Source organism: Gossypium arboreum, chromosome 8 (genome assembly GCF_025698485.1).
Source record: "Gossypium arboreum isolate Shixiya-1 chromosome 8, ASM2569848v2, whole genome shotgun sequence".
NCBI classification, from domain to species: domain Eukaryota; kingdom Viridiplantae; phylum Streptophyta; class Magnoliopsida; order Malvales; family Malvaceae; genus Gossypium; species Gossypium arboreum.
In genome coordinates, this window is record NC_069077.1 from 129426334 (window position 1) to 129447700 (window position 21367).

General features: G+C 35.2%; 2 protein-coding genes across 2 annotated transcripts; one reads left to right on the top strand and one right to left on the bottom strand.

Moving 5' to 3' along the window:
- Positions 1-1461: 1461 nt before the first annotated feature.
- LOC108469662 (uncharacterized) lies at positions 1462-9737 on the top strand. The gene is made up of 8 exons (XM_017770637.2): positions 1462-1776; positions 1878-4922; positions 5594-5729; positions 5880-5962; positions 6488-6726; positions 7392-7478; positions 7624-7723; positions 8109-9737. The coding sequence occupies exons 2-8, from the start codon at positions 2064-2066 to the stop codon at positions 9195-9197; spliced, it is 4593 nt and encodes a 1530-aa protein (XP_017626126.1). The 5' UTR covers positions 1462-1776; positions 1878-2063; the 3' UTR covers positions 9198-9737.
- Positions 9738-11233: 1496 nt separating this feature from the next.
- Positions 11234-14418, bottom strand: LOC108468181 (BURP domain-containing protein 17-like). The gene is made up of 2 exons (XM_017769061.2): positions 14250-14418; positions 11234-14144 (listed from the first exon to the last, which is right to left on the bottom strand). Exons 1-2 carry the CDS (start codon positions 14388-14390, stop codon positions 11514-11516), a joined length of 2772 nt encoding a protein of 923 aa, XP_017624550.2. The 5' UTR covers positions 14391-14418; the 3' UTR covers positions 11234-11513.
- Between the last annotated feature and the right edge of the window lie 6949 nt (positions 14419-21367).

A 21367-nucleotide genomic window follows, 5' to 3' on the forward strand; every position in this document is an offset into this window, starting at 1 on the left:
GGTAGTAATAGTAATTACACTCTATTGTAGTTACAAAGAATTATAATTCTTTAAACGTGTTTGACTAATGAGTGTAATTATATCGTAATTCTCCATGTCATGTTTAGTAATACAAATTATAATTACAGTTACATAATTTATAATTTTTAAAAATATCAATTACTATAACAAATTATTAGTATGATAAAAATTTATAATATAATTTTTAGGATTTATAATATAAGAATTTTTGGCTACAATCATCCAAAACACTCGTACATGTTCATATTTATAAATAATTTTTATAATTTATATAAAATAATTTTTAAAAATGGATTTGGGTGTAATTATCTATGTAGTTACTCCAATCCTCATCCTCCTCTATGATTTGGAAAGTGTAATTGGGGTGTTCCAATTACATTTGGTGGGATTCACAAATTACAATAATTACTTAAACATGTCACGATTGTGCAACTGCAAGCAACTATACTAAGAGTGAGTTTGGGATTAGTGTAAAAACAACGGTGACAATGAGATTAAATACTGTAGCGATATTGTAATGTGAGATAAAAAGTAAGCTAAACTTACCGTAACTCACCGTGCATCCAAACCTATACTAAATCTAATTATTAGAAGATTTTTCAACCCATACTTAGAAAAGGTTAAAATATTTTAATTATTATTAAAATGAATTAATATTTAAGACATAAATTCAATTAAATGCTTTTATATAAAGGGTACAGATTCCATAAGACTTATTTATAAAAAAAACTTGTAATCCCGACCTGCTAGACAGCTGGATTGGGATTATGAAACATTCCTTTCTTTTTTTTTTTTTTTTTTTTTGGAAAGGATTATGAATGTTTTCATTTTCACTTTAAAAAAAACGAGACAATGTAGGGACGGAAGAAACGGAAAAAGACAAGGAATTTAGATTTTGAATATCTTGGTTAAATTTTGCTTTTAATTCCTTTAGTAGGTTCAATTTCAAAATTTAGTTAATTTGACATATTTGATTTTTTTTATTTTATAATGTCACCATTTAAAAAAATTAAGTCAATACTTTAAAGTCAAATAATTAATTGTAAAATCATTTTAATTAATTAATGATATTATAAAAATAGAGTAACCAAATTATGTTTAATAAAATCTACAATTTTAACAAACTAAAGGGACTAAAACCAAAGATTGACCAATATATTCAAAAGGATTTGAAACCCTAAGAACATTCGAATTTTTATTTTTTGTATTGAGTTAAAACTCAATTAACAAGTAGTTTTCAATTGTAGGGTTTTTTATTTTTATTAACAGTGATTAAATTTTAATGGTTCAGATAACAGTAACTAAGATCTAACGGTTAGTTTTCTTTCAAAATCTGGTTTTGAAGGTCTGTTATTAGAATTCTCGGTTAAAGAAGGAAAGAATTTTTGGATTTATTAAAATTTAATATTTGGATAAAGCAAGTTTTGATTTTCAATTTAGGAAGAAGTAGAAAATGTGCGCAAATATGGAGGGAAAATAAAAATGGAGATACAATTGGAAAAGACAATTTTACCCATCCAACTTCCAACATTGTGGTTTGGTGCATACAACCAAACCACCAATAAGCCGTAGTAAAGCAGAGGCCCAGTCTAGAGACCTTGAATCCAAAAAACCCAATTCTCTCTTTCTCTAAAACCCCAACAAATAATTCCCAAAAGATTTGAAACGCCATTAGAATGACCTTCGCCTTTATCTCTCTATAGTATTGTACGACGCCATAGGTCGGTAAGATTCCGTTCAATCTGCTGCATTGGGGTAAGGTTCATGATCTCTGCCGGTTCTGACACGACACTCTGGCACGTTTTTTTTTAATAATAATTATTTTTATTGATTTCTCCTGGTTTTTGAATTTTCAGGGTTCTGATTTTTAGAGTTTTTGCTAGATCCTGTTGTGTAGTTTGGGCAGTCAAATTTTCTGTTGTCAAAGTGAAACCCAATGTGACTTGTTTACTGTTTTGTGTTGATATGCAATCCAGTGAGGGGATTTTGTGAGCGAAGAAAAAAAAAAGAGCAACCTGTTTGAATTTAGGGTTCTGTAGGAGATGGGAGGGGGCTTCGAATCTAGCTGTTTGCAGTTTAAACCTGATAAAAGTGAGGTTTTGCCAAGGCAAGACATTGTGGAAAATAAAGGGGATGATCTGAAGCTAATGGTTCTTGATTTAAACGAAGAGCCGTTAGTGTGTTCTTTGAAAGAGGTTGAATTTGAGAAAAAAGAGGGATTGGTGGAGGATAATGACGATGATAAAGAAGACAGTGTGAAGAAAAATTCCAAGGAGGAAGGCTTAAAAGGTGAAGTGCAGTTTTCTGGCAGGGTTTTACGGTCGAGGTCTGCAGTCAAGAATCAGAGAGTGATTGAAGGTGACAAGGTTGATAAAACTGAGGATGACAGTAGTTCTGCAATGAAAACAACTGAGGTGGTTAAGGAGGGGAATGATCAGTCTCATACTGAAGTGAATGATGTGCAGAGAAAGGTGGGTAAGATGGGAAAGCTGGGTAAGATGGGAAAGCGTAAGCGTGGGAGACCGCCCAAGTTGGTGGATAAGGGGAATGATCAGTCTCATAGTGAAGTGAAGGATGTGCAGAGTAAGGTGGGTAAGATGGGAAAACGTAAGCGTGGGAGACCGCCCAAGTTGCTGGATAAGGGGAATGATCAGTCTCATAGTGAAGTGAAGGATGTGCAGAGTAAGGTGGGAAAGATAGGAAAACGTAAGCGTGGGAGACCGCCCAAGTTGCTGGATAAGGGGAATGATCAGTCTCATGGTAAAGTGAAGGATGTGCAGAGTAAGGTGGGTAAGATGGGAAAACGTAAGCGTGGGAGACCGCCCAAGTTGCTGGATATGGGGAATGATCAGTCTCATAGTGAAGTGAAGGATGTGCAGAGTAAGGTGGGTAAGATGGGAAAATGCAAGCGTGGGAGACCACCCAAGTTTCTGGTGAAGAATGGGTCTGAGAAGAAGACACCTGAGCTGCAAGTACAAGAGAATGATTACCCAGATGGTAAAGTGAGGAAGGAGCTCAAGTGCAAGCGTGGCAGACCACCTAAGGTACTAGGCAATGGTGGGTCTGTAAAGAAAGGATTTACAATAAAAGCAGTGGAAAGTGATCATGTTGATGGGGATGTAAGTAGGCAGGCAAAGCGTAAGTGTGGAAGACCAAGGAAGGTACCAGAGAATAGTGGATTTGAGAAGAAAGGAATTAATGTGAAAGCAGGTGAGAGTAATCAGCTTGATGGTGGTCGCGTTAAGAAGCCAAATCATAAACTTAGGCGTGGCAGACCAATGAAGGGGCAGAAGAACGAGGGGGTTAACAGGGAAGCAGATGAGATTAAAGCAAGAGAGAGTTACTCTGTTGAGACAAGGAAGGAAACAAACCACAAGCATGATGTACCACCCAGGATGAATGTCAATGATGGCTTTGAGATGAAACCTGTTGATGTGGAAATGGGAGAGGGCAATCACTTTGATTGTGAGTTAAGGAAGGAGGTCAATTGTAAGCGTGGGAGACCACCTAAAATGAAGGGCAGTGATAGGAGTGATCAATGTAGTAGCAAGGTAAAGGAAGGCATGATCTGTAAGCGTGGAAGACCACCCAAGCTGCAGGCTGGTGGTAAGGGTTTGAAGAGTAGGCTTATAGATGGGAGAAAAAAGTTGGGTGGGCTAAGAAGATGCAGAAAGACGTTGAGAGGGAGGTTAAAGTTTAACATTTCTGCTAGTACTTCATTGTCAGAGAAGAAACTGATTGCAAAAGATTCAAATCTTAAGAGGTTTCTATCTGCTAATAGGGATATATTTGATGATATGGAAAAGAATGAAGGCAAGGCTTCCCTTATGGTAAGACCTAAGGTTGTAAAGAAAGCAAGGGCTGAAGGGGTACGGAGAAGGTCAGAAGCAAAACAAGCTCTGAGAGATAGAATAGTGAATCTGCTGAAAGCAGCTGGTTGGAAAATTGATTACAGGCCTAGGATTAAGAAAGAGTACAATGATGCAGTGTATGTTAATCCTGAAGGAAAGACTCACTGGTCAGTCACCTTGGCCTACAGGGTGCTTAAAAGCTATTATGAGAATGGCGGTTGTGACTCTAAAGTTGGTCCAAATGATTTCATATTTACTCCCATTCCTGAAGAAGAACTTAGCATCCTAAAAAGAGTAGTTCTAAAGAGAAGGGTCAGAAAAAAGATGCCAAAAGGGGAAGATGATGATAAAGTGGATGATGGACAAGTTCAAAATAAAATGAATAATCAAAAAAGGAAATGGAAGGACATTGAGAAAAAGAAAAAGAAAAAACAGAAGGTGCTCAAAGAGAAGCTTCCACTTCATGAAGAGGAAAACTCTGATGGTACATTACAAAGGGGTACACAAGTCTCAAGCAGGAAGCGTAAGCTACAGCAGACACAAAAGAGAAAGCGGTATGCTTTGTTGGTCCGTAACTCAATGGATGGAGCTGAATCCGATAATAATGGCTATGTTCTATATGATGGAAAGCGAACTCTGCTTTCTTGGATGATTGATTTGGGCACTGTTCCACAGAATGGGAAGGTGGAATATTTGGTTCAAAGAAGAACACGAACTCGTGAGAGTAAGGCTGGTAGGATAACTAGGGATGGCATCCAATGCAACTGTTGTAGTGATGTCTTCACCATTGCCGATTTTGAAACTCATGCAGGGGGCAAAATCCATCAACCTTTTCTGAATATATGTTTAGAAACAGGAGTTCCCCTCTTGCAATGCTTATTAGATGCATGGAACAAACAGCAGCAGTCTGAATGTAGGGGCTTCCATTTTGTGGATTTTGGTGGTGAAGACCCAAATGATGATACCTGTGGTATCTGTGGGGATGGTGGTGACTTGATCTGTTGTGATGGTTGCCCATCAACATTCCATCAAAGTTGCTTAGATATAGAAGTAAGTACTTGTTGGCATATGTCTTTATTACATGCATATGGGATCTAACTTTCATTAGATTTTCCTACCCTGACCTTGCTCCCTCTCCCAACTTTTGATTTCTCTGCATCAGTTTTCAGTTCTAGAGCAAATGAAAGAAAAGGAAAAGGCTTAATAATTTTGTTTTACATTGTCATGGAAGTTAGCAGACCCTGAAATCCATTTGATTAATGGGATTGGGTGAGTAAGGATGGCAATTTCTGTATATTTATGTTAAGACCTTATCCATTGAGATAAACTCTGCTACACTCTTGTGTTATTCTTTCATTTACAGCTTGCGGTCTGGCTGTAAATATCTTTGAGTTCATTCTTTTGTTTTCCCTGCTTTTATATGGGTCTTGCTAATGTAGAGCAAAGAGTTAATGAAACATAGAGCAACAAGCTAGATTATATATTACTTATGCTTAGAATTATTTGTTGAAGGCTTTGGGAAAAAGGAGTTTCTGTGAAGTTACTTTATCGTTTCAGATTATTTTTTGTGAAAAGTAGCCAGAAACCTCTGAGAATTCTATTTCAATGTATTTTCCTTTTTGGAGTTACGGGAAGAAGTATAGATTTTAGTGTCAATGAAAATTGAAATCCTGATCGTGCTTAATCTACTCTTTTTTCTGATTTTCTTTTCTTTGCCACAGGCATTTCCTTCAGGTAACTGGAATTGTGTGTACTGTACATGCAAATATTGTGGGATGGTTGGAAATACATATCTAAGGGGCAAAACTGAGGATACGAGTTCTACAATTCTAACATGCCATTCATGTGAAGAAAAATGTATGCATTTGTTAAGTTCCAAGTTGTTTGTATGTGTTGATTTTGATTCCCCTTGACCTTTTTTTATTTTTTAATTTGGTGTAACTGTTTTTGTTCTTGCTATTATATGTCATTCATTTCAGGAGGACATTTTGTTTCTTCTTTTTGTAGATCATGAACCATGTATTCAGCCAATGAATGCTTTTGATGATGATTCAAGTAGTGCTTTCTTTTGTGGGAAGAGATGCAAAGAGGTATAATTTTAGTTAACAATTGATATAATTGTGCTGTGGGGAATTGTAGTGACTTGCTAGATTTTTATATATAGTTTTAATTGCTATTTTTTGCTGTCAGATAAGTGATATATGCTTGTATGAAATGATTGTGGTTCTTGCTTTATCAAATTTAAGGGCTGTTTTCTCTATTTCTTAACCAGGAGCCTAACTCTATCTACTAGAGGTGTTCCTTCTTTTTATTTCTCTATTTTCTTTTTTTGAATTAAGAGGTGTTTCAGTTATTGGAACGCAACCTCTAAGTTGATTCCATCTTGTGCACTACGTTTAGCAAGAATGGGAAGGTAGCCCTATGCTCTTGTTCTGTGCATTCAACTAATCTTTAACTCTCATTGCGAGCTACTCACATGCACGCATGTTATGATCTTACTTTAAATGCATGACATTCCATAGCACTGCACCCTTTAGAAACAAGTGGGAAATCTTTGCTTTGTTTGTGTGTGTGTGCGTGTTTGGAAGTGGATGTTGAAGTTCTTGTTTTTCCAGTTGTTTGAGAGACTTCAGATGCTAGTTGGGGTTAAACATGAACTGCAAGAAGGCTTCTCATGGGCTCTTGTTCAGCGCTTTGATATCACTTCAGACGTTTGTCTTAATGAAGCATATCAAAAGGTTGAATCAAATTCAAAGCTAGCTGTTGCATTATCTGTGATGGATGAGTGCTTTTTGCCTCTTGTTGACCACAGAAGTGGGATCAATCTGATTCATAATATTGTCTATAATTTTTGGTATGTGCACCTAAACTGCTCTAATTTTACTTCAAGAGATATCATTTTATAGTAAATAAATTACATTCTTCAAGAAAAGTTGCCTTTTCCTTCTAACTGCGATGTGAAAAGTATGGCATGAATTTTTGGCTGTTGCTCTTATGTACTTTGTTTTTGTAATCCCTTTTGGGGTTTGGCAATGAAGAAGTGGCCAGAACTTTCTTCAATAGTCCCTATTTTGACTGATAGGTCTGAAGAAGCATGTGTTGTTGATAAAGAGTCACGTTACTGCTTTAGAAGTTTCTAGCAGAACCTTGTGCAATGTTACCTTGCCCTAGGTCTGCAGATTTAGGGAATTCTAAATTGAATGAAGCCAATGGCTCCAAATTTGTTGATAAAAACATCAGAACAGTCAATATATATATTGGCTTAGTGTGACATTTATACATCATAAGAGTTTATAACTATATGAAATGTTGGCATCGAACCTAGAAAAATTATTAAAGGCTGACATTTAACAGATTGGCATGTATCAAAATATCTGAAAGACAACCTAATGCCTATATTTATGGTGAGGTGATATATGATTTTTCTGCAGAATTATTGCTGCTGTGCTTTTGAAATTTAATAAAACCAAGACATTCTTGTTTCAAGAGAATTGTTAATCAATCTCCTTTTGTTCTCAGGTCAAACTTCACTAGGCTAAACTACAGTGGTTTTTACACTGCAATTCTAGAAAGGGGGGATGAGGTCATCTCTGCAGCTTCCATCAGGTAATACTCTTGTTTCTGGTTTCCGTGTTGTATTGTTTGCCATAGGGTTGTTGATCATAAAAGATAAACTTGCCCGCTCGCCAAACTGTTGCACTTGATTGCTTAAATCCTAATGATTACTATTATTTACTTATTGGACTAATAGGATCCATGGAAACCAGTTAGCTGAGATGCCTTTCATTGGCACCCGGTATGCTTATAGGCGTCAAGGGATGTGTCGCCGGCTTCTTTGCGCAATTGAATCTGTATGTCTGAATCAGTGATCCCTTTGTTTTATTTTTAGATTTGCATTTCTCTATTATATTGCTGAAGTATTATATTACTTATTTAAAATTTGGACATTTACAAGTTTATTTTATACGTATGAGATCATGGCACTTCCTGCCACAGTTTTTCTGGAAAATACTTACGAATTAGATTATTTTTCCAAAAGAGAAAACCAGAAATCAATTTTTTCCTCAATCTAGTGACACAGGATAATTCATAGGTAACCAGTGTTTATTCAAAGATCTGTAGGTAAGCCTGAAAAGAGTAATAGAGTGATATCAAATTAGGCTATTTTGATTTTAATTAATGTAATTCACCCTAATTTTGTCTTTTATTTTCTTTTTCCTTGTTCCCTGAGTTCAGGCCCTCAGATCCCTGAATGTTCAGAAATTGGTCATACCTGCAGTCCCAGAACTCAGGGAAACATGGACTTCTGTCTTTGGTTTCCAACCACTAGAAACTGCAAGCAAGCCGAAGATGAGGAACATGAATATACTGGTCTTTCCAGGGGTAGATATGTTAGAGAAACCACTGCTGACACATGTTGTGGAGGAGCAGATTATGGGCAAGGCGTCCGATAAATCTGTAGAGAGGTGTCCAGTTGTGTTCGATTTGAATGTTTCTGCTGAGGACCCTGAACCTGAAATAGATGATAGAACTGATGAACCTGCTGCTATTGAGTCTACAACACCACTTTCCGATGGTACCTTAAAATATACTTTCGATATAATGGCTGAGACTGTCAATCTTCCAGAATCTGCTGCTGTTTCTTCCTCTTGCATTCCAGCACCTGAAGAAAGCAATCTGGAATTTGACTCTCAAAATATATATTCGGAGGAGAAAGCTGATGACGGCATTGTTAAACAGAACCTTGATTCTGAGCATGCTGCTTCTGTCAAACACTCTGATAATATCGGGCATGCTGAAAATGAAGTGGCAGTTCCTGTACAAGCGTCAAAGGATGCTGGTAAGGATGTTCTTACCAATGGCTTTGATGGTACAGTTCAGATGTCTGAGGATGTAAATGACATCAAGCATCATGGAAATTCTAAATTAGAGATGGTAGAATGTGTTTCTGATTTTGTTAAGACAGTCGTTCAGTCTGAAGAAGCAAAAATTTTTTACTTTGTTAAGTCGATCTTTCAGTCTGAGGAAGCAAAAATTTGCCATGCTATTGGCAAAGATGCGACCAACCAAACTTCTCCATCAACTAGCCAAGGTGGTCAACATGCTGCAAATGGTCATGACGATGTTGCATCCAACGACAGTAAAAGTGGCCCTTCCAGACAGGGAGTCAAGATGGAAGCTTCTGGAGAAGTGTCATCTACAATCGATGTAAATTTCATTACTTACGAGGTTTGCAATGATACTTCCAAAAGAGAAAATGTGCAGCAGCGCATGTGCAAGCCTGCAGAGGTTGTCTCAGCTGGTTCTGAGGTTTGCCATGACTAACATGCATGATCAGAGAAACATCAACCGCAACAGTGTTGGATATCTGAAACGGTAATATAGTTTCTAATATGGCTCAGCTGAATGCCAAATCTCCTGAGCACATCATATTGAGTTGACCGCTATTCTGGATCTTAACTCATTCTAATTCTGGAGTGGCTCTTAACCATGCATATGTGAGGAATGAATCACACGCGAAATTGAGGTGATAGTTTTGTCTAAACCACGCTCCTTCCTTTGGCTATATCCTGTTGAGATCAGGTGTCGTTTTTGAATGGCAGTTACTAATTAAGGTGTTAGATATTTGTATGCGTAGTATAGAAATTTTAATGATGCGAGTTATGGAAGATTTAACATGTGGAGCCTGGATGATAGATGCCATGGCAGACGAGCTTTAAGGATGCGTACCGTAATTCTTATAGCTATGTACAGTATAGGCGAATAGTATTCTATAGAGTAGCTTAATGCCATTGAGGTTTTTGTATATTTTGACCTTCCCATGCACTTTGTTAAATGCAAATTTCCATCGTTGACATCTACTAATTATTTTTCTTTTTAATTAATATACTACTGTAAATATGGTATTTTTTATTAGCAAATTTCTACTGCTGTTTAACATAAAATAATCCAAAAAGGGCAGTTGTTACTCTTTAATTCCTGACCATTAACACTCAAAAGGCGTAATTGATTGAATTGAAATTTTAACGGTTAATGGCGCAATTAAATATAGAAAAGAAGCTTTAAAGATGCTTTAGCCCTGGAAATAGAATAGAAAGGAAATAGGTATTATATCATTGGTTGAGTAATAATATTATAATTTAAGGAATAATAAAATGGATTAAAATAATAATTTTACCCTTAGATAAAAATGATTTAGATGAATATAAAATTACTACAAAATTATATTAGAAGATTATATTTAAGGATGCAATGTAATAAAACCTTAATAATTGAATAATATGAAATATTTCTTCTCCCATCCTATTCATTTACTCTCTAATCTCCCCCATCTCTTTACTACTCTTCATTAAAGAAAAGGCCTTTAATATAGTCATATGCTCTCACTCAAAACCCTATGAATCAACCACAAATTTTACCTGTATCTACAACTTCTTCACATTGATTTTTTCTCTATTTTATGATCTTTTTACATTTTTTTAATTTTATTTCTAGACCCTCTTATTTTTATTTTATTTGTTGATTAAAGAAATAAAATTATCATTGGTTTTGTGAATACAACCTTACTTATTGTTATGGACTAATTTTATATTTTTAAGTAGGCTTTATTTTTATACATCTTGATAAATAGAGACCTATCTACTTGAAAATTAAGGAAACAACCTCCTTTTTCTCCAAACAATTCACCTTGTTATAATATTATTTTGTAAGTAAACTACCTAAAATGCTCGACATTTGTAATAAATAAATCCAAAAATATAAGAGTTCATAAATACATCATCGAGTTTATACATAATCAAAATTAAGCTTTAAAATTAAACTCGACATGATTTAAAGTCTAAAACTCACAATTTTAGTATTAATTACATTCACAATTTTCTACTTATACAATCTTCACAAAATAATCATAATTTGAGCCCCAAACTCAAAATAACAGATTTCAAAAGATATTGTGAAGTAAAAAAATATCTTTGAATTATATAAAGATAACTCAACATAGAGATGTTTGGGTCTCATCTAAAAATACATTATAAGTCAACTGATATTTTAAACTTAAAAATGATAACTTTGGTGAACTTTAATTGAATGAGTTTCATATGCACTACAAACATAAATGTTAAGAATGAAGGAGAGGTCTAATAATAAATCTCGTGTAAAATATGTAAATATTATGGTTTTATGTGTTTTTTTTTTAAGAATGAAAGAATAATTTATTATGGATGGATTTCTATATTAAGCATTTATCAAATATAAATCAAAACAAGTATATGAATTTTTGTATATTTTTCTTTCTTTAATGAATATGAGATGTTGTAATTTAATTTTTTGAACCCAAAAAGAAAAAGGCATAACATAAGCTATTTGAGTCACTTGAAAAAGCTTCTAGCTTCACATCCTTCAATTTCTTACATTGGAAACAGTTATTATCTACTACAGACACAATGGTGATTGAGTCACTTGAAACTTAAAAGCAGAAAAAGCCTCACATCCTTCAATTTATTACATTGGAAACATTTATTATATACTAGAGAGACACAATGGTGATTTGAGTTGTGAATGTGATGGCAAAAGCTACGTCTTAAATGGCTACAATAGTGGAGGCCTGAATCCAAACACCATTAAACAAGGTAAAGCTACGTCTTAAATGGCTGCAATAGTGGAGGCCTGAATCCAAACATCATGACCTTCAGTAAAAGTATGGCAAACAGGGATACCAGGCTTAGTACCGAGCAAGCTAAACGCAACATGTTTAGGGCTCCAAGCTGAGGTATCTATATGGCAAACAATGAGAGCATCCACTTTATCGCCATTGTCACCAACGAGTGCAACTTTAAAAATATTGGTCTCATAGGTATCATAATGGCACATGTAGATCGTGTAAAGGTATGGGAGGGGATGACATGCCACTTTCTTTGGAGATTTGATCTCTCGAGGAGGTTCTGTAATTGTGTAACTCTGCAATATTGGTGTAGTCATCGTAGGGTGGCTAGTGCTTATTAACTCAAAATCAACATCGGGCCCCAAAGCATTTCTCACAAATTCAAGCATGGATTCCAAAGAGGTGGCACAGATTTTGGTCTCCCCTTTGACTGGTTCGAGTTCACATTTCCTAATTGTATCTTTAACGACTTTGGCTTTCTGTGAGGCTGCAGGAATAGAAAAGAACTGGAGAATTTTTTGAATTTCTGATGATGAAAATGGGATGGAATCGGCTAATTCTTTAGGTAAGAAACCAGGATAAAGAGAGTTGTTCCTGATGGAAAAGAAAGTGCTCAATTTCCTCCCTACGTTGAAAGCATGTACATCATCTATGGTGAAGACACCTACATCTTCACTTCCTATGTCATCATCTCTGTTTTTTTCCAAGTTATGATGATCAATCCTAGACGGAGATTGCATATACTCATCTTTGTCAACTCCATAACCCAGCTTATATTTGCTTTCAAGGCGTGCAATACGAGATGAGGGAGAAGAATTCTTTTCCTCTACTTCATCCACTCCATAACCCGGCTTGTATTTGCTTTCAAGACGTGAAATGTAAGAAGATGAGGAAGAACTCTTTTCCTCTGCTCCATCCACTCCATAACCCGGCTTGTACTTGCTCTCAAGGCTTGCAATACGAGATGAGGGAGAAGAATTCTTTTCCTCTACTTCATCCACTCCATAACTCGGCTTGTATTTGCTTTCAAGACGTGAAATGTAAGAAGATGAGGAAGAACTCTTTTCCTCTGCTCCATCCACTCCATAACCCGGCTTGTACTTGCTCTCAAGGCTTGCAATGCGAGATGAGGGAGAAGAATTCTTTTCCTCTACTTCATCCACTCCATAACTCGGCTTGTATTTGCTTTCAAGACGTGAAATGTAAGAAGATGAGGAAGAACTCTTTTCCTCTGCTCTATCCACTCCATAACCCCGCTTGTACTTGCTCTCAAGGCGTGCAATATGAGATGAGGGAGAAGAATTCTTTTCCTCTACTTCATCCACTCCATAACCCGGCTTGTATTTGCTTTCAAGACGCGAAATGTAAGAAGATGAGGAAGAACTCTTTTCCTCTGCTCCATCCACTCCATAACCCGGCTTGTACTTGCTCTCAATGCGTGCAATACGAGATGAGGGAGAAGAATTCTCTTCCTCTACTTCATCCACTCCATAACCCGGCTTGTATTTGCTTTCAAGATGTGAAATGTAAGAAGATGAGGAAGAACTCTTTTCCTCTACTCCATCCACTCCATAACCCGGCTTGTGCTTGCTCTTAAGGCGTGCAATACGAGATGAGAGAGAAGAATTCTCTTCCTTTACCTCATCCACTCCATAACCCGGCTTGTATTTGCTTTCAAGACGTAAAATGTAAGAAGATGAGGAAGAACTCTTTTCCTCTGCTCCATCCACTCTATAGCTTGGCTTGTACTTGCTCTCAAGGCGTGCAATACGAGATGAGGGAGAAGAATTCTTTTCCTCTACTTCATCCACTACGTAACCTGGCTTGTATTTGCTTTCAAGACGTGAAATGTAAGAAGATAAGGAAGAACTCTTTTCCTCTGCTCCATCCACTACATAACTGGGTTTGTACTTGCTCTCAAGGCGTGCAATACGAGATGAGGGAGAAGAATTCTTTTCCTCTACTTCATCCACTACGTAACTTGGCTTGTATTTGCTTTCAAGACGTGAAATATAAGAAGATGAGGAAGAACTCTTTTCCTCTGCTCCATCCACTACATAACCGGCTTTGTATTTTCTCTCAAGGAGTGCAATACGAGATGAGGGAGAAGAATTCTTTTCCTCTACTTCATCCACTACATAACCCGACTTGTATTTGCTTTCAAGACGTGAAATGTAAGAAGATGAGGAAGAACTCTTTTTCTCTACTCCATCCACTACATAACCGGGTTTGTATTTGCTCTCAAGGCGTGCAATATGCGATGAGGGAGAAGAATTCTTTTCCTCTACTTCATCCACTACATAACCCGGCTTGTATTTGCTTTCAAGACGTGAAATGTAAGAAGACGAGGAAGAACTCTTTTCCTCTGCTCCATCCACTACATAACCTGGTTTGTATTTGCTCTGAAGGCGTAAAATGTAAGAAGACAAGGAAGAACTCTTGTCGTCTTCTTCATCCATTATGTAACCAGGTTTGTACTTGCTTTCAAGGCGTTTAATGTAAGACGGCGATGGAGAAGAATTACTCTTTTCCTCTGCTTGATCACAATCTTCATAAAAGCTAGCGGCGGAATGTGTTTCTTTCAAATCCTTCACAGCATTGCATTGGTCATACTGCAGAAGATAGAAAGAGATTAAAGTTTAGAAAAAAAATGTTACTAGCAAAGTACTTTTATTTGCAGTAGTAACTCAATGTTTAGGCAAGAGATTGACATTTACCATTAAAAGTAGAAGCTGAAATACAAGAAGTGAATAAAGGAAGCGAAGATTGACCATCTCCTTTTCTCTCATCGACTTTGGAACTCGTTTTCCTGGTTGAATTGTTTCAAGTTTGCACAGCCTTTTATAAGCATGGACCATAGAGACGAAAAGCTTTTCTATTTCTTTATGACTCATTCATTTAAATCTCAAGCAACCTTGTAATGAATTAGATGTGTACTCAAATAAAATATTAACTAGTGGTAATAACATATTTTCCTAATCCTAATTCTAAGGACTTCTCACCTATTTTCTATATATAAAATATTCATGTGCAAACTAATTACTTCAGCCTCTTCATTATCTATTAATCCTATATATTAAGGATTATTAATATCAATCCAGCCCTAAATCAAACTAAATAATTTTAGATAATGTTTTTATTTAAATTTAGGCTTAATATTTTTTTTTGGTCTAATTTGACAAAAGTTATATTTTGGTACTCAAAGATAACGGTGTTAACTTTTCTAGTGTTTACTTGAGTTTTAAAGTTGATTTGATGGGAGTTAATTGCTAATTTTATTATGTTTGAATTTTTTATGATTTTGTTAAGAAAATAAATTTAGTATTAATTATGAATTGTTTACTTTTATGTTTAATTTGTCAAATACAATGATGAGTGTGATTTAATTCATGTTTTAGAGTTGATTGAATGAAAGTTAATTGTTAATATTATTAGCTAATTAAGAATTCTCATTAAGTCAACTCTAAAACATAAATTAAGCACTAAAAATTAACATTGTTACCTTTGGATACCAAAATATATAATTTTGTCAAATACAAAATTGATTGGACCAATAAATAACATAGGTATAAAAAAATATCAAACTCAAGTACCAAATTATATATAAAACCTTAAATTTAATTATTAAAAAATATAAATATAAATATAAATATAAATATAAATATAAATATAAATATAAAATTAATTATTTAATATTTTAGGTGGGACATCGGTTAGAATTTTTTAAAATTTGGGTAACCTAAACCTAAACCCATAGTCTCTGTTCAACTCATAAATAGGAGGATAATGTATTTCAGAACATTTGAACTCACGTCCTCTTGTATTGACAATAATTTCAATACCAATTGAATTAAGACTCAATCAATAATAATTAAATTGACAAAAGTACTTATCCACGTGTGGAGGAAAGAAGCATTTGTACTCGACTACAAAATTTATTTTGTACATTGCAAGGGGTGTCGTTTTTCTAGTAGTAGGAGTTTTGTTAATTTCTATTGTATTACTTAATAATCATTGGAATAATATTTTTATTATATTATATACTGTAAATTTGAAATATAATTTTAAAAATTTTATCCTAATATTTGACAAAAATAAGAGGAGAATAATTTAATTTTAGAAAGTAAGATTAATCAAATAACTTATTTAATTATAATTATTTATAGCTACACGAAAACAAATTGCGTAATGGATTTGGCTAACCAACTTATCTATATTAAATGTAATAATTAATAACTAATTCCATATATATTAAAATAATTAGATAATTTATTAATATTAAACAAATAATTCATTAGCTAAACTCTTATATATTTACGATACTTTAATTAATTATTTAATTATGTGGTTAATTATGTATAAAATATATTAAGTATATTATGTTTTAACAACAAGTGCACCTCATTTCATTGTCTTTAATATATTTCTTTTTCTTTTTTTTTTTTACCCAAAATTCACTTGTTGCAATAAAGCATAAAACTCTAAAGTTTCAAGAATGGTGAACATTCTGAGCGATGATGGTAGTGATGGAACTTGATATTCTGAGGATCAGAACACCAAGAAAGTAAGGTTTAAGGATGGTCACGAAGGGGTGGTGGTGGATATGGCTATGGATTTAGAGCTATCTCTGAATATGTCCTGGAAGGATAAACTTCTAGGGGTAGGTTTAATTGCTTCTAGTAAGGAACACATGGTATCTGACGATGGTAGCGACGGGGATCTTGTGTTACTAGAAGGCGATATGATAAGATCTATCGTTAATGGGATTCTGGAAATAAATTTTTCAAATCGAATCAAGTAGATTCCTTATAAGAAGATAGAGATGACAGTAGTCCTAAAGCTTCTAGGTTATACTATTGGCTATGTTGCCCTCTATAATAGAATTAGAAACCTCTGGAAGCCATCAAAACCTTTTCAACTCATGGACATAGAAAACAATTACTATTTGGAAAAGTTTTGGAATATCGAGGACTATGAAAAAGTTTTAACTCAGGGGCCATGGATTATTTACGGCTAGTATTTGACTGTCCAACCATGGACCAAAGACTTCTTACCGTTTCAACCATATCCAAGTGTGGTCATGGCTTGGATTAGGTTGCCAGGATTACCGGGGTTCATATATAAAAGGAAGATTCTTAAGGCGATTGGGGGCATGGTATTCAAAGTTGCAAAGTTTGATTTTAAAATAGATAGTAGGACCAATGGTTGTTTTTCCAAAATGACGGTGTTTATCCACCTCGATAGGTCACTTGTTTCTCAAGTGCCGGTAAACAGAGAGATTCAACATGTAGAATATGAAGCTCTTCCGACGATATGCTTTTCTTGTGGTAAGTACGGGAAAGTCAAATATATATGCACTTCGCTGGCCATGGATCCAGTTAGTGAAAGTAGAAAAGAGGCGGTGTTTGAAGTACCTAGAGAGGCTATGATCGGAACAGGTGTAATGGCTGAAACAACGTATGGGCTGTCAATGATGGTGGAGCAAAAATCTTGGCATGGTAAGAGTGATTTTCGAGGTCCCAAGGATAAGGTTACAGAGAAGGAAACATTAGGATCAAGATTCATGGCTCTTCCTGGTGAGTGATTTTCAGGAAAATCGACAAAAGAAAAGTAAGGTTCTGCAGGTGCTAGGGCTAAGGAAAATTATAAATAATTTTCAGTTCATAAGACTATGATAGGCCGGGGACTGAATGCGGATTTCGAGGCTCAGGTGGAGTTTGTTAATTTGGCTGGGGTGCGTGTTGATGGAGGAGCAAGCTTCGGCCATGGCAATATAGGGCTTTTGACTAAAAAATTGGGAAAGAGGACTTTGCACATCTTTGGGCCAAATCAAGGTAATTTTGGGTCTGCTGTCATGGATAATTTTAATTCCTCATGTTTGAATTTTATCTCAGCGGGTGACGTACACGTTGGTTCTTGCAGTTCTTTTTTTTTTACTTTGGGGATTTTTGATAGAGCTACTAATTTGCACAAAGGTGACTTAGGGTTTGGTACTATTTGTAACACCCCTAACCTGTATCCATCGCCGGAATAGGGTTATGAGGTATTACCGAAAATCACATACATTCATACAATCATAATCAAAATCTATTCATATCAATCACATTATCCCTTGTAAGGTCATACAAGACCTTAAAACATGCTTAAAAGGGGTTCCAGACTAAACCGATAACATTCACAAACTTTGGAAAACATAGAAAATTTTTAAAGATATAAGGGTCACACATCCGTTTAAACAAGCCGTATGCCTCACACGGCTACCAGACACGCCCGTGTCATAGGCCATGTGAAAGCAGGGTATATATACTGACTTGCACCACACGGTCGAGGACACGCTCGTGTGCCATGGCCGTGGGAAAATTAGGGAGGTTACTGACTTAGGTCACACGGCTGACCACACGCCCATGTGCCAACCCGTGTGCCACACACGACCAATAGACACGCCCGTGTGTCTAGGCCGTGTCAAAACTGTAGGGTCTATTGACTTTAATTCAAAGCTACAGGGGACACACGGCCGTGTAAACATGACCGTGTGTCGCACATGGCTGAGACACACGTCCTTGTGGACAAAAATAGGCCATTTGAAAAGCCAATTTGCCACCCTAAAAAGGGTCATCATTACAAGCATCAACCAAAGCATAATTTATGACTAAATGGCAACCAAAACCATACCCAAACATATATAATTCTATCTACAACATCACCAATCAATTTCATACTCAATTTCCTATCAAAGCATACTAATTTCATGTACTAATATCATACCAATCCATTTGTCTAAAACAACATTAAGACAAACTCAAAATCATATAAAAAAACTTACCATTTCAACTACCAAATCATACCATGATGGCCATTCACACAAGATCTTATATATATCAAATATATCATTTTTCCATCACATAGTTTATACCAAAAATCAATTTCATAATCTCAATCATATTTATGTCATATCACATGGCAAGAAATACATATAACACAAATCATAACATCACTAGCCTATACATGCCATACATTAATATTTACAACTTCAAAAGTACCAAAATATCGTTCAATAGTGTGACGACAATCCTTGAAGATCCCCGAGTTCACGGTAGCTTCGATAATCTATAAAATAATGAAAAACACGCACAAATTAAGCTTTTTAAAGCTTAGTAAGCCATATACAAATAAACTTAACACATAAGATAAATATAAGCCAATTTATCCATGGAATCCATAGCAAATCACATACACAAGTTTCATAATTCACATCTAACTCACTTGTTCTTAATGCACTTGCATTTAACCACCATTCATTCTTATGAAATTCACATGTCATTACTTATACACATACTCACCTTTCATTCTTGAATAACATATACATTTCACACGTACCTGAATCGGATACTTATTCACATTTTCATTTCATTTTCGATATTACCCGTTAAACCGTTCGAAATTGATAAGGATACTCAGATAGCTTGTAAACTCGTACAATGCCATATCCCAGATATGGTCTTACATGTTATTAAATATCGATGCCATTGTTCCAGACAGGGTCTTACACGAAATCATATACGATGCCAATGTCCTAGACATGGTCTTACACGTAATCTTAGATCAATGCCAATGTCCCAGACATGGTCTTACATGATATCACATCTTGGAATCCTAATGTCATGACACTCATATCCTATACTATTCCTATGGTTCGTATGGGATTTCCGGATGTTGTAACTTCATCGATTCTTGCTCCTATTTGCTCGTTCCACATTCAAGTCAATTCAATGACTAATAAACAGTTGTAAATCAATTTAAAGGCATTCATTTGTATATGAACTTACCTTGTAATCAGAATAGACAAATTGGATCGATTACTCGATAACTTTTAATTTTCCCCGATCCAAATCCAATTTCTTCCTTTCTTGATCTTCAATTGAGCTTCAACATGGTCAAACCCTAAAACATCTTCTTTCTTCTATTTTCGGTTCAAAATGATGAGAATATGTTTTATTTTAGCTTTGTTTTAATTAATAATAACATAATTATCAACTTTCAATTTTATCATTAATGAATAACCTTTAAAAACTTATAATGGATGTCCATAAATGTCCATTATCACATTCAATGGTCTAATATCAACATAAGGACCTCTCATTTAATGCCTCATAGCAAATAGACACCTTTAACAAATAGCAAGTCACTTTTGCATTTTACGCGATTAAGTCCTTTTATAAAATCGAGCACACAACGATAAAATTTTCACACGAAATTTTCACACATATCACATATCATGTTGTAAACACAGAAAATAATATTAAAATATTTTTCTAACTTGGATTTTTGGTCCCGAAACCAATGTTCCGACTAGGGTCTAAACTGGGTTTTTACATTATTACACATTTTAATCCCACCTTTGAAGATTCTAGCGGTACGAATGTAACTTTGGATAGTGTAGTTCTTGATCCTGGGAAACGTATGATAGTTACTTTTACAGAAAATACTGACCCTAATAAAGATGGAGTTTTGGATGAGGTTGATTTTTCCAATAGAGGTGCGGGTAATTCTGGTCCTAAAAATAAAGGTGGAAAAGGTGGCCCAGTCCATATTGGACGAAAGCTTAATCAAACTATCAAATACCGTGGGGACAGGTTTAAATTAGTTGGAATCGCTAGTATTTCCTTGTTTGATTCTATAAATTCCACGGTCGAGTTAATCAATCCTCAACTTAATAATGGAGTAGGAAAAGATTCTTCACCTTCGAATGGAATGTGATTAGAGGAGCCCGGGACTCACAAGCAGTAAGGTTGGTTTTCTTTCCTTTATCTATTTGATTTTATGGATTTGTCTATTTTTTCTTAGAATTGTCAGGGATGTGCCAATATCAAGTTTCCTTGATTTTTTTGCGAATTCAATGGAGAATATAAACCCGGCATTGTTAGTTTGCTTGAGACAAGGGTTAGTGGAGGTAAAGCAGATAAAATCATTGTCAGTTTGGGATTTCAGCGTTCTCACAGGGTAAAGACTATTGGTTTTTCTAGAGGTATTAGGGTTGGTTGGAAGGACTCAATAATAGTGGAGGTAATTCGTAGCCATCCACAATTCATTTGCGTATGGGTTCTTAAGGATATTCATTTTATCCCTATCCACATTGTCTTAGTATATGAAAGTCCTGATAGACAGAAAAGGAGGCAATTTCGGATTAAGTAATACAATTATATGATTAATTTGCATGTGAATATGTGAATATAATATATATTAAGTTGATGAATGAGTAGTGAAAATATAAATTGGATTTTATTACAAAATGAATAGATATGGTATATTGAAATAGTAGTAAGAAGGGACTAAATTATAAAGTGTGAAAAATTAGACATGTGAACTAAAATATTGATAAATATGGTTTGAACGAAGTGTGGATTAGTGAATAGACGAAAAGTAATATTATAGTGGAATTTATAGAGTACAGTAAATTTTCATGTTAATAAAGACTAAATTGTAAAATTTAAATTGTTTTAATTGTTGAGTAAAGTAGTGAAATTCAACCTATGAATTACAATGTAGACAAAGTGTGAACTAGTAGGATATAGATGGCATGCCATTAGGAGATCTTCAAGCGTGCTAGTGATAGTAGCACATCGGTGCAATTCAGAGATTTCACACATCAGTGCTAGTGACAGTGGCACTTTGGTGCAGTTTGTTAACTTTACACTTTAGTGTAAGGTAGTGTATGCACGTTTGTACAAATGAATTAGTGTTCATTTTGCATATCCTACGTGTTCTATTATATCTATAATTGAGCTAATAACTAAAATAGTAAGTGGCCATATTAATGAATTGGTAAGTGAATTAT

Coding starts and splice junctions, on each gene's coding strand:
- LOC108469662 (XM_017770637.2), top strand. CDS start 2,064: ATGGGAGGGGGCTTCGAATCTAGCTGTTTGCAGTTTAAACCTGATAAA. Junction 5,730..5,879: donor CCATTCATGTGAAGAAAAAT/GTATGCATTTGT, acceptor TTCTTTTTGTAG/ATCATGAACCATGTATTCAG. Junction 6,727..7,391: donor AATATTGTCTATAATTTTTG/GTATGTGCACCT, acceptor TTTTGTTCTCAG/GTCAAACTTCACTAGGCTAA.
- LOC108468181 (XM_017769061.2), bottom strand. CDS start 14,390: ATGGTCCATGCTTATAAAAGGCTGTGCAAACTTGAAACAATTCAACCA. Junction 14,145..14,249: donor TTCAGCTTCTACTTTTAATG/GTAAATGTCAAT, acceptor TATCTTCTGCAG/TATGACCAATGCAATGCTGT.